This window comes from Cervus canadensis, chromosome 32 (assembly GCF_019320065.1).
Source record: "Cervus canadensis isolate Bull #8, Minnesota chromosome 32, ASM1932006v1, whole genome shotgun sequence".
NCBI lineage: Eukaryota > Metazoa > Chordata > Mammalia > Artiodactyla > Cervidae > Cervus > Cervus canadensis.
The window spans coordinates 18,864,575-18,879,346 of record NC_057417.1 but is presented as its reverse complement, the minus strand read 5'-3'; the positions used below and the strand labels follow the sequence as shown (position 1 = coordinate 18,879,346).

At 57.1% G+C, this 14,772-nt stretch overlaps 1 protein-coding gene across 1 annotated transcript in view; it reads left to right on the top strand.

Annotated features, from left to right (window-relative positions):
• Positions 1–13,843, top strand: part of GTF3C1 (general transcription factor IIIC subunit 1) — a 77,427-nt gene extending 63,584 nt beyond the window's left edge. The window contains exons 28-37 of the mRNA XM_043456080.1: positions 743–805; positions 2,062–2,155; positions 4,535–4,707; positions 5,518–5,805; positions 6,440–6,699; positions 7,978–8,258; positions 9,021–9,546; positions 10,211–10,262; positions 11,686–11,878; positions 12,806–13,843. Of these exons, the coding sequence (XP_043312015.1) occupies positions 743–805; positions 2,062–2,155; positions 4,535–4,707; positions 5,518–5,805; positions 6,440–6,699; positions 7,978–8,258; positions 9,021–9,546; positions 10,211–10,262; positions 11,686–11,878; positions 12,806–13,012 (2,137 nt within the window). The 3' untranslated portion in view covers positions 13,013–13,843. The remainder of the gene's footprint in view (positions 1–742; positions 806–2,061; positions 2,156–4,534; positions 4,708–5,517; positions 5,806–6,439; positions 6,700–7,977; positions 8,259–9,020; positions 9,547–10,210; positions 10,263–11,685; positions 11,879–12,805) is intronic.
• Positions 13,844–14,772: the final 929 nt, after the last annotated feature.

Here is a 14,772-nt window from a genome sequence, read left to right as displayed (position 1 = left end):
GCTAAATTTTAGGAAGAATTTACTATTGCAAAGATGAATTTTGACCTTAGTGCTGTAGAAGTCAAAGATGTGACTTACAAATAAATGACCATAGAGTTCTGTGATTTATTTTTATATTTATTTGCTTGGTCCAAACGCAGTAAAACAGTATTACTTGGATCTCAGGGGGACTTCCCTGGCAGCCCAGTAGTTGAGGCTCTATGCTTCCCATGCAGGGGACACAGGTTCAGTCCCCGGTTGGGGAATTAGGATGCCACGTGTCACATGGTGTGGCCCCCCAAAATTTTTTTTTAATTTAAAAATTGCATGGAGCTCAGAAAAATAGATGGGGAGATAACGTGTAACATGGTCCCCTAATACAGCCCCTCCCCTGTGGGGTTATTTATTCCCGGTCTCCTTCCTGTGCTTGCTGTTCATCATGATGAGCCCGCAGCTGGCTGTCCGCCTCCGGTAACAGTTAACAGTCACTGTCTGCAACTTTACATATCTCCTTATTGCTCCGATTGCAGTGATCGACATTCCTCATTTCCCCGACCCTCTTTCTTACAACACGCTCATTCATCGGGCAGAACGCAGTGTTTTCTCATTTTAATTTACATGTATGAGTTTGAATTTTAGGGAGTTTAGCAGTTATCTTTTTCCAATGTTTAGCCGATCAGTAGCCATCTCACTCCAGCATCACCTTGGCTCAGGAAGGTCGGCTGGGTTCCCTTGACAAGCACTTCTTCTGTTTCCTACACAGATACCGAGTTTTGGTGATTGGAGACAGAAAAGATCAAGTCATGAAAGAGGATGAACTTAAGAGGCAAGTACTGACAGGCCCGAAGCTTTCCAGGTGGCTCAGTGGTAAAGAATCTGCCTGCCAATGCAGGAGACTCCAGTTTGATCCCTGGGTCAGGAAGATCCCCTGGAGAAGGAAATGACAACCCACTCCAGTATTCTTGCCTGGAGAATCCCATGGACAGAGGAGCCTGGTGGGGCTACAGTCCATGGGGTCGCAGAGTCGGACATGACTAGTGACTAAAGAAAAACAGCAACTGACAGGCCCGGTGCCTTTTCCTCGGCCGCCTCATTGGGTTGCCTGCAGCCTGGCTCGGGTCAGCTAGGGCCGAATCTAGCCTGGCGCCTCTTTCTGGAAATACAGCCTTATTGGAACACAGCCACACTGGTTCCACGTGTGGTCTGCGCTGCTCTCACAATGGAACATCAGAGCGGAGTGGCTGCAGCAGAAACCATGGGGCCCATGGAGACTAAATTATTTGGCCCTTCATGGAAAAGCATGCCGACCCCTTACCTCGCCTGTCACCAGCCCAGCCTGAGGACAGGTTGGAGCAGGGGTGTGAACTCCTAGCCCATGAACTTCCCAGGGAAAGTTCGGGTTAGAAAACTCAGCCTTTTCTTTCCATCTTGAATAATCAGTATTTGATTTTTAGCTCTGTATTCAGTGAAAAGCCTGTTCTCATTGGAGAAACAGTTGTTTAAAATTGGATGAGAAATGGGATTCATGGCTGAATCCCTTTGCTGTTCACCTATCACAGCGTCGTTAATGGACTACGTTGTTCTTGTTCAGCCGCTAAATCGTGTCCAACTCTTACCTACCAGGCTTACGCCAGGCTTCTCTGTTCTTCACCATCTCCCTGAGTTTGCTCAAACTCATGTGCATTGAGTTGATGATGCCATCCAACCATCTCATCTTATACGCCAATAAAAAGTAAAAAGTTTAAAAAATGATATAAATGAACTTGGATAAAAAAAGAAATGGAAGCACTAACCACACATGTTTGTTGTCATGAAAACCTGTTTCTGGGTTACGTCACCCCTCACCCACTAGAATGAAACTTTCTCCCTTCGAAAATGGACCAGTCAGTAAGGGGTAAAAACCACCATTCATTCCTTTGGTTTGGGTTTATGACTAGCTGGAACATTTGTATCACTGTCGGGAGACTGGAAAGGTTTTTTGAGGTGGAATCTATCAGCAGAATGAGCGGTGGCCTGTGGACTCACCTGGCCCTGTCCACCCGCCCCCCATCTCACGTGGCCATGTCGCCCCATTTCTTGCAGCGTGGATGACATCCACTTCCTGGTGCTCCAGAACCTGATCCAGAGCACGCTGGCCCTCTCGGACAGACAGATGGAGATCTGCCAGTCATTCCAGGTGGGTGCTGGGGACACAGCGTCACCTTTGCAGCAGTGCTCTGGGACTTGGGGCCCTTCCCGGGCTGGGGACCCTTGAGGTTTCTCCTCTTTCTCTTCTTAGCTGTGAGGTCTCAGGGGGCCTGTTTGCCCCCCGCGGCTCCAGCCAAATCTTCATTCATCTTTTTTTGTTTGTTTGTGTTACCATGTGGCTAGCGGGATTTAGTAGTTCCCTGACCAAGGATTGAACCTGGGCCACTGCAGTGAAAGGGCTGAGTTCTCATCGCTGGAGTGCCAGGGAAGACCCCCCTGTTCACTGAAGTATGGGCACAGGGTCTGGTGACCTCCAGAATCCCTCCCAGGGCTGAGGTTTTGAATCTAATGTTGAAGGCAGACAATTAGGCAGGAGGAGAAATGAGCCATGACAAAAGAGCTGAGAAACTAATTGGGCTACACAGCATATCTTTTCCAATTATAATGGACAAGTGTCAACATATTTTGATTGTTAGATAATGTCACCCGGTGGGAAAGCTGCCTTTCTACGGGCATTGAGTCTTACACATCTCCTGAGAGCATACTAGAACTGTGATGCTGCTTGGATTGTAGCTGAATGAAGATGAAAGAGAAGGCAGATCTCCTTAACCCTGCGCTGAGCCTGGGAAAGTGGTGGGATTTGTACTTTATAGGTGTGAAAACTTGGCTCAGAGAAGTTAAAAAGCCCATGCCCAAGATCCCAGAGCTCATTCATCAAACCTGAGTCTGTGTGGCTCCAAGACCCCAGTGGAGAGGAGTCTGCTTCCTGAACCCATGCTTCCTTTTTTTTTGTTTGTTTTTTTGGCTGTGCTGGGTCTTCGTTGCTGTGTGGGCTTCTCTCTGGTTGCAGTAAGCACGCTTCTCATTGCAGAGCACAGGCTCTAGGACGCATGGGCTTCAATAGTTGCGGCACGTGGGCTCAGCACTCGTCACCCCCGGCTCTGGAGCACAGGCTCAACAATTGGGGCTCACGGGCTTAGTTGCTCTGAAGCATGTGGAATCTTCCCGGACCAGGGATCAAACCCATGTCCCCTGCATTACCACTGAGCCACCAGAGAAGCCCTTCTCTTGTTTTTAATGATGATAAAAGTGTGTTCCAAGTAGAGCTTATCTACGTTTGTATTTAATCTCTAAACCTAAAACTCAGCTCCTATAGCTTACATGACCAAATCAAGCCAGTTTAGAACCTAAAGAAAGAAACTAGAGAACAAAGGCTGGTGTTGTTTCTTACCCCACTGATCCGTTTAGATGGATGCTGTCCCAAACTTTAGGGTGTCTCAGAGTCAACTGGAGAGCTCTTATAGCACATGGACCCCAAGTCCCACCTCTGGAGACCGTAGACCAGAGTGGAGGGGGCAGAACCCCGACAAGCTCTCCTGCCAAGTAGGAGTTAGAGCTGGCACAACCCCAGGGTTGGGTCCAACCACCCGTCACACGAGGAAGTCCAGCCCCCAGGGTGCAGCCGGAGCCTGGTCCCCGTGTCCCAGTGGGGCCTTGTCCCAGCCTCACTTTCCCTTCCTCCAGCTCTATTTCCAGGTGGGGCCTGGACTGTAACAGTGGCGCCAAAAGGCTGTCACTCTCCCTGACTTCCCCAGGGCATGGAAAGACGCATGAGAGAGGGAGCCTGACCCCAAGCAGGACTCAGAACCTTTCTTTAGGGACCCCCACCCCTGGCAGCAAGGAGCAGGAGGTCACAGGGATGAGGTCAGGGAATTCTTTGAGGGTCCAGTGTTAGGACTGGGTGGTCCCCCTGCAGAGGGAAGCCATCCGGGCTTTTGAGTCAGGGAAGGACACGTGGTCCAATGTAGGCATAAAAGGGCTACAGTGCCTGCCGTGCAGAGTGGTCAGAGGTGGGGCAGGGGGCCGCGGGTAGAAGCCAGAAGAGCAGACAGTCACAGGGAGAAGTGACGTGGCGTGACCCAGACAGACGGTGGCTGTAGGTGGCACAGCCTGGATGCGTCTGGAACGTACTCAGAGTAGACTGACCCCAGCAGATCTGCCAGTGGCTCAGGTGGGAGCTGAAGGATACCCGGTATCAGAGATGATTCTGTGTTGGCTCCCAGCGTCCATACATCCAGAGCAGTAGGCGCGGGTGCAGCCTGCCTTTCCCGCCTGTCTGTCCTCTACGCTCTCTAAGGGGACGTGCTGGTGGGTCAAGGCTGACCAGGGGGCTGCGGGCTTCTTCTGGGCTCTCTCCCACTGCACCCCAAGTGTCCGTTCCGGCCTCCCAGCTGCTCCAGCCGGCCCCCGTCCCCCACCAGCAGCCTTCCTCTGTGGATGATCAGCCATGGCTTCTGTGTATCCACTTCCCACCCCCGCGCCCTGCTGGCTGGAGAGCCCCACTCACGCCCAGCCTGCTGTGTTGCAGACCTTCCGCCTGTACCGGGACTACAAGGAGCAGGTCCTGGTGAAGGCCTTCGTGGACTACCAGCGGAGGAGCCTGGTCAACCGGCGCCGGGTCAACCACACGCTGGGCCCCAAGAAAAACCGCGCTCTGCCCTTCGCGCCCATGTCCTACCAGTTGTCCCAGGCCTACCACAGGTGAGCAGGGAGGGCGGGGCCTGTCGGCAGAGGGAGCGCAGGTGAGCGGAAGTGACGGGTGTCCCTCTTCATCAGCGGGCAGGGCGGCCTGGGCCCTTTGTGGCCTCCTGTGCAAGACCCAGCCTCCGGGACCAGGTTTCTCATTAGCGCCCATCCTTCCTTGTCTGGGAATAAGGTTCCTGCTGGCGGTCTCTCATAGGTGGGCGTTTACCGGTTCTGCTGGTAGTTTGTTTCCTTTTTTCGCAGCAAGTTGGGTGAAATGAGTGTCCAACAATTAGACCGGGTAAAAGTACACCCTCCTGGTTGGGTGTGATCTCAGTGCCTAGTCCCCACGGCTCAGCTGTACCAGGCCGCCTGACCTGTGGGCTGAGCCACTTCCTTCGGAAGCCATCGTGTTCAGACCCAGTTTGTGGCTCATTGGCAAGAGGGCGTTGTCACAGGGAATGAGAGTCACTCCTCTGAACGGAGGTGAGGGCTTGCGTGCAGGTGCTGAGTGGAGACGGACTGAACACACACCTGTCCCCTCCCCTCCAGAGGGGTTCAGGGCTCGCCTTGTGTAAAGATGACAGACGCACATTCATCTTCCCCAGTTCAGCACCGAGGGGCCTAGACTGTTGGCTCAGGTAGAAAGTCACAGCCCCTCCTTGAAGGTGCTCAGCTGAGCGGCACCTTCATCTGAGTTGGGAAGAGGGCTTCTGGGGAGAAGCCAACATGCTCAGTGTCGGTGGCAGGATTGGAAACGCCCGCAGCCCGTCCACCCCCAGGCCTCCGGCACCTCGAGCTCAGAAAGCCCTTCTCTTCCTGTCTTAGGATTTTCACGTGGCGGTTTCCGAGCACTGTCTGCACAGAATCGTTCCGGTTCTTCAGCAGACTCCTGGCTGCAGGCAAGCAGGACCAGGCCGATCACTTCTCCTTCAAAGACCAGAACTGTAGCGAGCCCGCGAGCGACCTGGTGGCATTCTCCTTGGACGGCCCGGGAGGAAACTGTGTGACCGCCCTGATCCTTTTCTCCCTGGGCCTGGTTTCCGTGGACGTCAGGATCCCAGAGCAGATCGTTGTGGTGGACAGCTCCATGGTGGAGAACGAGGTCATTAAGAGGTGAGGGCCACAGGCACCAACACTTACCCTCAGGCTGGGCGTCTGCTGTTTTCTTTGCCCACTCATTCTGGTTTTTATTCACTCAACAAACGCGTGCTGCCTTTCTCTGCCTTGTGCTTGGCATCGTGTGGACTAAGAGAGCCGGGTCTCAGCGGTGGTTCCCAGGAGCTCACGGGTCTGTGGACCGGGAATTGCAGTGAGCATCCGCTGCAGCGCCCCCTGCTGCTGCCCCTAGGCACCGGGGGAGCCAGAGGAGCGGGTGGCTGGGCTGGGCCAGAGAGAAGGACCTAGAACAGTGTGGCCAGTAGGGGCATGGAGGCAGAGAAGGGGGACCATTTCTTGAGGGCTTGAGAGCTGAAATGGGGTTTACTGGACAAGTGGGTGTCTTTTGGACAGAGACCGGGAAGGGTTTCCAGGCAGAAGGACCGGCCCTTGCAAAGATGCAGGTGTAAGGGGTGGGGGGAGTGTGGGAAGGTGGATGAGGCGGGTAATCTGGACACCGGTCCATGCTGACCTGACTTCAGCAGACGCCAGGGGGCATCCAGGGCCAGAGCACCGCTCCCTGAGGGGGCGGCCAGACCAGCAGAGAAGGCTCAGCCGGGCTCCACCACCCAGGTCCCTTGTCTGCTCCTAGCCTAGGCAAGGACAGCACCTTGGAAGAGGACGAGGACGAAGAGGAAGACCTGGACGAAGGCTCGGGGGCCAAGCGCCGGAGCATCGAGGTGAAGGCCCACCAGGCCTCGCACACCAACTACCTGCTGATGAAGGGCTACTGCGTCCCCGGCATCGTCAGCAACCGCAACCTCAGCCCCAACGACAACATCGTGGTGAACTCCTGCCTGGTCAAGTTCCGCCTGCGCTGCACCCCCAAGCCCACCAGGCTCATGCTCGCGGGTGAGTGCCGCCCCAAGGCCCAGACCCCCAGCTCGTGGCCAGGCTCCCAAGGCTGCCTGGGGAAGCCGCCGCTGACCAAGCCAAAGCAGAAAGCAAAGGAAAACGCCCCCTGTCCTTGGCAGCCCAGCCGGGGTGAGGGCAGGTGTGCGGCCGACGTGCCTGCTTGCTTGGGGAGTGGACTGTGCCTACTGTGGTCAGCACTCAGCGTGGTCTTTTGACCCCTTGCTATGAAAGTATTCCACTTATATTCATTACCTCTTATCTCCTTTTTTTCCAATTTTTACACGTTTTTGAGTTCTTGTATTGATTGCCTCTGAAACGTTAATGGCTTAATTTCACCTCCGTTTCCTGCACCCTCGATATCAGGCAGTCTCGCCTCGCTGCACGTATGAGAATGTTAGGGCCTCATCCCTGCCCTTCTCACCCTTCCCTTTGCTAGCCCATCTGATTTGCCTTCGTTTTCATGTGGTGAGGAGTTTACTTTTCTGTACCTAGTTTGTTTATTTTTGGCTGCACTGCGTCTGCATTGCTTTCTATGGACTTTCTCTAGTTGTGGTGCTGAGGCTTCTCATTGTGGTGGCGTCTCTTGTTGCAGAGCACAGGCTCAGTAGTTGAGATACACGGGCTTAGTTGCTCCATGGCATGTGGAATCTTCCCAGACCAGGGTTCGAACCCGTGTCCCCTGCATTGGCAGGCAGATTCTTATCCACTGGACCACCAGGGAAGTCTGGGGTGTCTAGCTGCATAACCACCATCGGCATCCCACACTATGTCGGAAGCTTGGCCTGGGCAAAAATGTGGCAACCTGTGGTCTTAGCAGAAATACCCTGTCCAGGAAGTAGAAACCAGCCCTGGCGGGTGTGAGCAAAAGTGGGAATTTATGGAGAAGTCCCAGGGTATCTCTCAGGGTCTCAGAAGCCCTGAACATGTGAGCATCAGGAAGGGTGGGCCCGAGGCAGCCGGAGTGGAGGGCCGCCCCCGACTCCTTCCGGAGCTCCAGGGCTCTGTTCTGAGGCCCCAGCCCCGCCTTTCTTCCCTTCACTGTGAGTTGTCAGCAGGAGAACCCTATGGCCCAGGGGATCCAGTTGGCTGCAGTCAAGGGCCCAGAGGCATGTATCGGGAACTTGACTGCCGGGGTTCACCCAGAAAGCGACCCCTTGACTTTTGGAAAGCAGGGAGTCCGTGTTGGAGCACACCTGCCTCGGCATCGCTTGTGCACTGGTCTGGGGAGGGGAGGGGGCTTCTCCGGGCTGATGCTGGTCCTCTCGGTCTCCACAGACCCGTCTCTGGAGGAGCTGACGGTGGGGCCCTCCTGCCTCCCTGACACCTTCACGAGGCTGATAAACAGCCAGGAGGACACCTGCAGCTTGGAGGAGTTCGTCCACCAGGTGGCGCTGTCTGGGTACCAGCCCGGAGACGTGTTCGCCGCCCTGGAGATCCAGGAGGCCATTGCAGCGGCGGGTTGCTTTGGGGTGGACCGGCTGGAGCTGAGCAAACAGTTCTCCCCCTTGGCCAGGACAGACAGTGAGCGTACCAGGACCTTCACAGACTACGTCCAGGTGAGCGGTGCTCTCAGGTAGCCCGCAGAAGCGAAAGCAGGAGTCGCAACTCCTGGGCCAGAGGCACGCTGTGGGTGGGCTTGGTTTGGGGTGTGTGGAATTTTTTTCCAAAAGTTGAATTGGTTGTCATCATTGAAGATCAGAGGTTTTGCCTAAAACCCTAGCTTCTCCTGAAAGTTAGAAGGTCTGTCCTTCCACTCTGGGCCCTGTTTCTCCAGCAGAGCTGGCTGGAGCCTCCCCGCACCCGAGCCTTGGGCCTCGTCCTCCCAGCTCTCTGCTGTCTCCAGACTCCCTGCCCCTGGTCCACAGTCTCACTGCTTTGTTAGCGCAAGTCCGTGTGCCCAACGCGCAGTGAGGCCAGACAGACTGAATCAACAGGATTTGGAGCAGAGAAAGGTTCATTGCAGGGCCACACCAGGAGACATCAGCTCATGCCTTAACAACCCTGAGCTCCTTGAAGGGTCTTGGCAAAGGATTTTTAAAGGGCAGGTGAGGGAGGGGCATCACGGGCTGTGTGTTTTTGCAGAAGCACTTGGCCCCCGGATGTTGAGTCTGGGAGGAGCTGGCCGGGCAGAAGGAGACTGGTAAGGTCGCATCAGCTTTGAGGGCGCAGCTGTGGCTCCGAGAAGCGGAGGCAGGGTCACCTGCCCTAAGGAGGTGGACTGGCCCCTGGCTCAGGACGCTTAAAACACCGAGGCAGGGGAAGCGAGTCCCAGTGACCCTGGAGTTCCCTGCAGACCCCTGTGTGTCCTCGTTCCCCAGGACCTCCTGGAGCACCAGCAGGTGCTGGAAGTTGGCGGGAGCACCTCGCGCCTGGTGACCATGGCCAACGCGCATCCTTGGCTCCTGCATTCGGTGCGGCTGAAAGACAAGGAGGAGGGCGCCGACCCTCACCGAGAAGACCCCCGGGCCGGACCCCCCGAGGGGCCTTCCAGCGAGGACACCCCCCCAGAGGGGCACGCATTGCCCTCTCAGAGCACCAAGAGGCGAGGCAGCTGGGCCGGTGCCGACGCGAGCAGCCAGGGCGGGAGTGCTGACCCCAAGGGTGCCCTGGAGCCCCCCGCGAAGAGGCCCGCGCTCCTGGACATACGCTCGGCCCCCAGCCCAGGGCCCAGAGCAGAAGAGGAGCTGGGAACTCTGGCGCCCGCCCTGCTCGCAGCTCCTGAGGACGGAGGCGCATCGGAAGCCGGGCCGGGGGACCAAGAGGGTGTCGGGGTGCCCAGCTTCCCAGGCCAGGAGCAGCTGAGCTGTCAGGCCCAGCTTCCGGAGGCCCCTGAAGACCCCAGAGGTACCACACCCTGTCCCCACCCCGCCTTCCCCCACCCGCCCCTTCTCTGTCACGGGGCCTGAAGGGCCCACAGCTTCAGGAACCTGCTGATGCCACAAGAGGGGCCTTTCCGTCAGCTTTCCTTGGTCTCGACTTTGAGGGGGAGGCTCTTGCCTGCTGACACGCGTCTTCCCCCTAGAGGGCAGGGGCCTCGTGCTCCTTAGCCGACCTCTGAATTAATTACAAGGAGGTGGCTCTCTTGTGGTTCTGGAAATAGGCATTTCCTGAGGCGTCCTTACCGGGAAGCTGGAAGGGGAAGGGTCTCGCCTCCCAGGGGCCTTGGCAGGTGCCCCCGCAACCCCTTTCCTCTTCTCTGCTGGAGTTCTCCCAGGGGTTTACACACCCAGCTATGTATTCAGGGCTTCTGGAGAAAGATAGGCACTCGCTCGCTCCCCTGGGGCTGGGGCGTCCCCAGGCACAGCCCCCAGACTGGCACCCCGCCGTCTGCCCATCTGATACTGTCCTGGGGGGTGCAGCCCCCACACTCCGCCGCCCCGAGGAGGGAGGTGCTGTCTCTGTGACCACGACCTTACGCCAGACCCAGAAGGACATGTGGGATAAACGGGGAGGGAGAGATGGGTGGGTCCCGCCTCTGCAGTCTCCCACGCCTCTCCCCTCTTGTCAGGTCTGGCAGACGGTTCTGCAGCTGGCAACCTCTCCCAGGTGGCGTGGGAAAGGTGAGTGTGGCTCGGACTCCGGCAGCCCGGGCTGGGAGGGGGCGGTGAGAGCCTCGGGGGGTGGCGCCCAAGGTCCGGGGTTGATTATTACCTGGAGGTCTTTCATAAAGGTTTGCCAGGCACAGCACTTTTCAACCGGGAGTCTTAGACACCTAAGGGACCGTGAGTCCCCCCACCAGGGACCAGGCAGGCGCTCCTTGCCGAGGTGGATGAGGCCAGCAGTGCTTACAGCTATAGCGCCCCGTCCGCTGGGAACAGTGGGTGTCACGGGAGTCTGAGGGGGCGCCTCCCACACTGTGTACATCAGCCTCGGCTGGAAGGGCCCGTGTTCTCCTGGCTCAGACTGGGCGGCCCAGTCACGTGGTCAGAGCCAGCTGTCCAGCCAGCCTGGTGTGTCCCACTTGGGGACTGTGTGGCAGACCTGTCACTGCTTTAGTTTTTAGTAAAAACCTTCTAAACCAGTCAGGCTTCCCCGGTAGCTCAGACGGTAAAGAATCTGCCTGCATTGCAGGAGACGCGGGTTCAATCCCTGGGTTGGGAAGATCCCCTGGAGAATGGCAACCCACTGCAGTATTCTTGCCTGGAGCATCCCATGGACAGAGGAGCTTGGTGGGCTACGGTCCACGGGGTCACAAAGAGTTGGACATGACTGAGCAACTAACACTTCTAAACCAGTCACTGCTTTAGTTTTTAGTGGAAACCTTCTGAGGAAAGTGTGCCTGGAACCCCCAAATACAGCACAGAAGCAGAGCTTTGGCATACAGACCTGTGAGCTTGGTCAGAAGGGGATGTGGCCAGTTTTTTATTGTTGTTAATGAAAATAAGCTTTAAGATACCAAGTAATAAATACAAAGATGTAGGGAGTTCCATTTTCTTCCAGATGTTTGGAGTCAACTTATAGCAAAGGTGGAACTGAAATCTACTTTCAGCCTTAGAAAACAGTTCAGGGGTCCTTGTTAGGTTTGGTTTGGGAGGTTGACTCTTTTCTTCTGCATTTATAACTCGCGCATTTTAGAATTGACTTCAAAGCACCAATAATCATGCAAATGCTTAAGCAGAAAAGAAGTTATATTAAACAATTTACACTGTATGGTAAACGAGGGGACCAGCTGCTAGGTTAAGAGTGCTGTCATGTCCTCCCTACAAAAGAAAAAAAAAAAACCCTTCAGGTTGTATCATGTCCCATAGAGAGCTGGTAAATCTAGAAGTCCTGGCTCTTCCCTGCCCCACCAGTGTGGGGTGATGAGGGGGCTGGGGCCTGCCCCTGCAGGCAGCAGGAGAACGGGAGGCAGAAGAATAGGAGGGAGGTGGTCCCCAGCCCCCGCAGCGGGCCGTCTCCCGAGGTGGGGGCCACGTGGAATCAGCTGTCTCCCCTCCCCCACTGAGCCTGATGCCCGTTTCCGCCGCCCCCGTCCCCCCGCAGAGACTGCGAGAGCGTGCGCTTCATCGGGCGCCCGTGGCGCATCGTGGACGGCCGCCTGAACACGCCGGTGGTCAAGGGCATGATGGAGGCGGTGCTGTACCACATCATGACCAGGCCCGGCGTGCCCGAGAGCTGCCTGCTGCAGCACTACAGGGGCGTCCTGCAGCCGCTGGCCGTGCTGGAGCTGCTCCAGGTGAGTCTCTCGGCGGGGAGCGTCCTCGCTGGGTCCCCGTCCCCCGCTGCACCTTTCCCCTTCCTGGGTCTAAGAGGGAGGGGGGCGGTGGGCACATTGGCTGAGCTCTGGGGTCGGCCGCTGCATTACCAGCTCAGCCCACAAGGGTACACTGGCCCCCTCGCAGAGAGCCAGCTCCTCAGTAGAGTCTTGTGCCCCTGGTATCCACCCCCCACCCCACCCCCAAAGCTTACTCCCGCCCCCCTGCCCAGAGAGGTCGGCCCCATTGCCCTCCAAGGCCATTGCACCAGCCAAGCCCCACGCTGATTTCCTTCCTTCTGCATCTGCTCTTCAGAGCTGCCAGCGCCCAGCCCTGGTTCTCAGCACTCAGCCTTCCGCAGCCCCCACCCCTGCCCCAGGTTCTCGCCTCAGGCCATCCCTCCCCTCCTTCAGCCCCAAGCTGCTGCCTAGGCTTACACAGAAGCATCCCCAGGGTCTTATCTCTGACCCTTTCTCAAGACCAGGGCTCAAGGGCTGGCGTGCCCACAGGGACCGGCAGGTAGGTCAGTGACCAGCCCTCACGGGTGGCAGGGAGAGCTGGTGAGGTGCCCGCGGTCTCCTACGGGCAGCTCAGCTTGACGGCCGCCCTGGGCTCCTCGACAGAACCAAGAGCAGGAAGTTCAGTGCACGGTTCCCTGCACTGCACAGCAGGTCTGGGCCAAACAACCCCGTCTGGAAGCCTGTCTACAGCCCCTGCTCAACACAGGCCCGCTGTATAAATGCTGGCCACGCCCTTCTCTCTCTCGCCCTGGGCTCCTGCTTAAACCAACCTGGTCAATCCCTGGTCGTCTTTCAAGGCCACCCTCATGTGCCTGTTCTGGGAGGCCGCTCTGGGTACAGAGGACGTGGTCCTTAAATGCCCCTGGAAACCGGTCTGTGCCATTGCAGGGGCTGGAGACCCTGGGCTGCATTAAAAAGTGCGTGCTGAGAAAGCCCGCGGCCGTCTCACTCTTCTCTAAGCCGCCGGTGGGAGAGGCGCCGCCAAGCCTGGACGAGAGCCCCGTGGTGTTCTACGAGCCCACGCTGGACTGCACCATCCGCCTAGGCCGCGTCTTCCCCAACGAGGTCAACTGGAACAAGTGGGTCCACCTCTGAGGCCCGTGTGGTCCTGGCAAGCCCCCCGGGTGTTCTCTCCTGGGGGGTCTCTGCCCACTTGTGGGGTGCGGCCTGGCAAGGTCGGGACCCAGGGGTTCCTGCATCACGCCCACGGGAACACTGTGTGCCCAGCCCAGCCCGACTGTGGTTTCTGCCCTGGAACTCTGGTCGGAGGACCGCCTGACCGCCTGCTCCCAGCCCGTCCGCGGCTGGCCTTGAGGACTGCTTTGTCCTCCCAGAGCTGGGTGGGGAAGCTTGGAGATGCCGCTCCCCGCCTGCTCTCCTCCTGTGTCCAATCTCTCTGGATCCTGGGTTGTGGTAAGTGAGAGGCCCCAGTGGCCTGGTCCTCCAGGGGCTTCTGAAACTATCCTGCCCTTCGGGAGCAGAGCCGCCTGCCCAGGCCCCGAGCCTTCTCTATGGACATCTGCCCGCTGGCCAGTGAGGGGTCAGGAGCTGTGGGCCTCGGGAGTCTGCCCCATCCACGCAGACTCACGTTCTAGCTTCCAGCCACCCCATCGTGGAGGACTCTCTGTGCTCCCCAGAAACCCCCCGTGCCTGAGGGACAGGGCCTCGTGGGGACATGTCATAGAGTTCAGGCTGGGTGACCGCCTGCCAAGGCCGCCACTGAGACTTGTTCCTCTGGAGGCAGGACCCCGGACCTCTGAGCCGGGGCTGAGCCTGCAAGCCACCCGCAGGCCTCCTGCCACCTGGAAACGGGGAGTCCCTGTAGGTTTGGGGTTTGTCTTTTTTTTTTCCAGCCTCTTTCCTTATTGAAAAAAAAACCCTGGCATGTATTTATATGTTTTTTTAATTAAAGTGAAGTAAAATGCATTTCGTTTTGTATTTCATAAAGAATCTTTGACCCCCAGGGGCTCCTTGTTTTCAGCCACGGAACAGCCGGGAATAGACGTTGTCGGTAAAACCCGAGGAAGAGGCGGGTGCTGGGGGTGAGCTCGGCTCGGCCCGTCCCGGGCGCTGCCTCACCGCACGGCGCTGCCTCGAAACCCTTCCTCCCGCTCAGCCGGGCCCCGGCTTGTCCCTTAACAGGCGTCCGGCCGTGCCCAGGCCAGGCCTGTGGCCGAGCACATGGCCTGCGACGCCGGCAGGCTGCTGAGGTCTAAGCCTGGAGCGTGGATTCGGCCCACAGCTGGTCTCTTGCGCTCACAGTTTCTTTGTTGTTGTTTAGTTAGTTACCAACATTTCTTTAAAATTGGAGGTTTCACAGTTTTTCAATCCAGATCTCTGTCTTCTCTGGAAAGATCTAGAAATACTGCATGTGACAGTCACAAGTATGGGACATGCCCCCCGTCACGGCTGGCCTGCCCCCAGGCCAGGTCTCAGGCCCATCAGAGCTCCTCTCACTTTAAGCTGCAGCTCACGGCCCGGCCCAGCTGGCAGCCTTGGGTTTCCAGCTTCTCTCTGCCGGGGACCTGGCCCCGAGGCCAGACTCCAGGGTGACGGGGCAGAGGACAGGAGGCATGGGGGTCTGGAGTCCTGAGAGTGAACCGCCCCCCCCACCCGCCAGCACTGCCAAGACCTGGCCAAGTCTGGGCATCATTTTTTTTTTTTCCTTCTGTATTCGTTTTTACTCTAAAGTGAAAAAATAGCATTTGGGGTGATCTGGGGTAATCAAGTAAAGTAATGGATAGGACTTGCTTTGTAAACAGAAAATACAGATGCTGATTATGTGTGAATGCATTTCATGGTGGGAGGAAGGTAGGGTTGGGATCCAGTCTTGATGTTCCCGTCCCAGAGCCTTG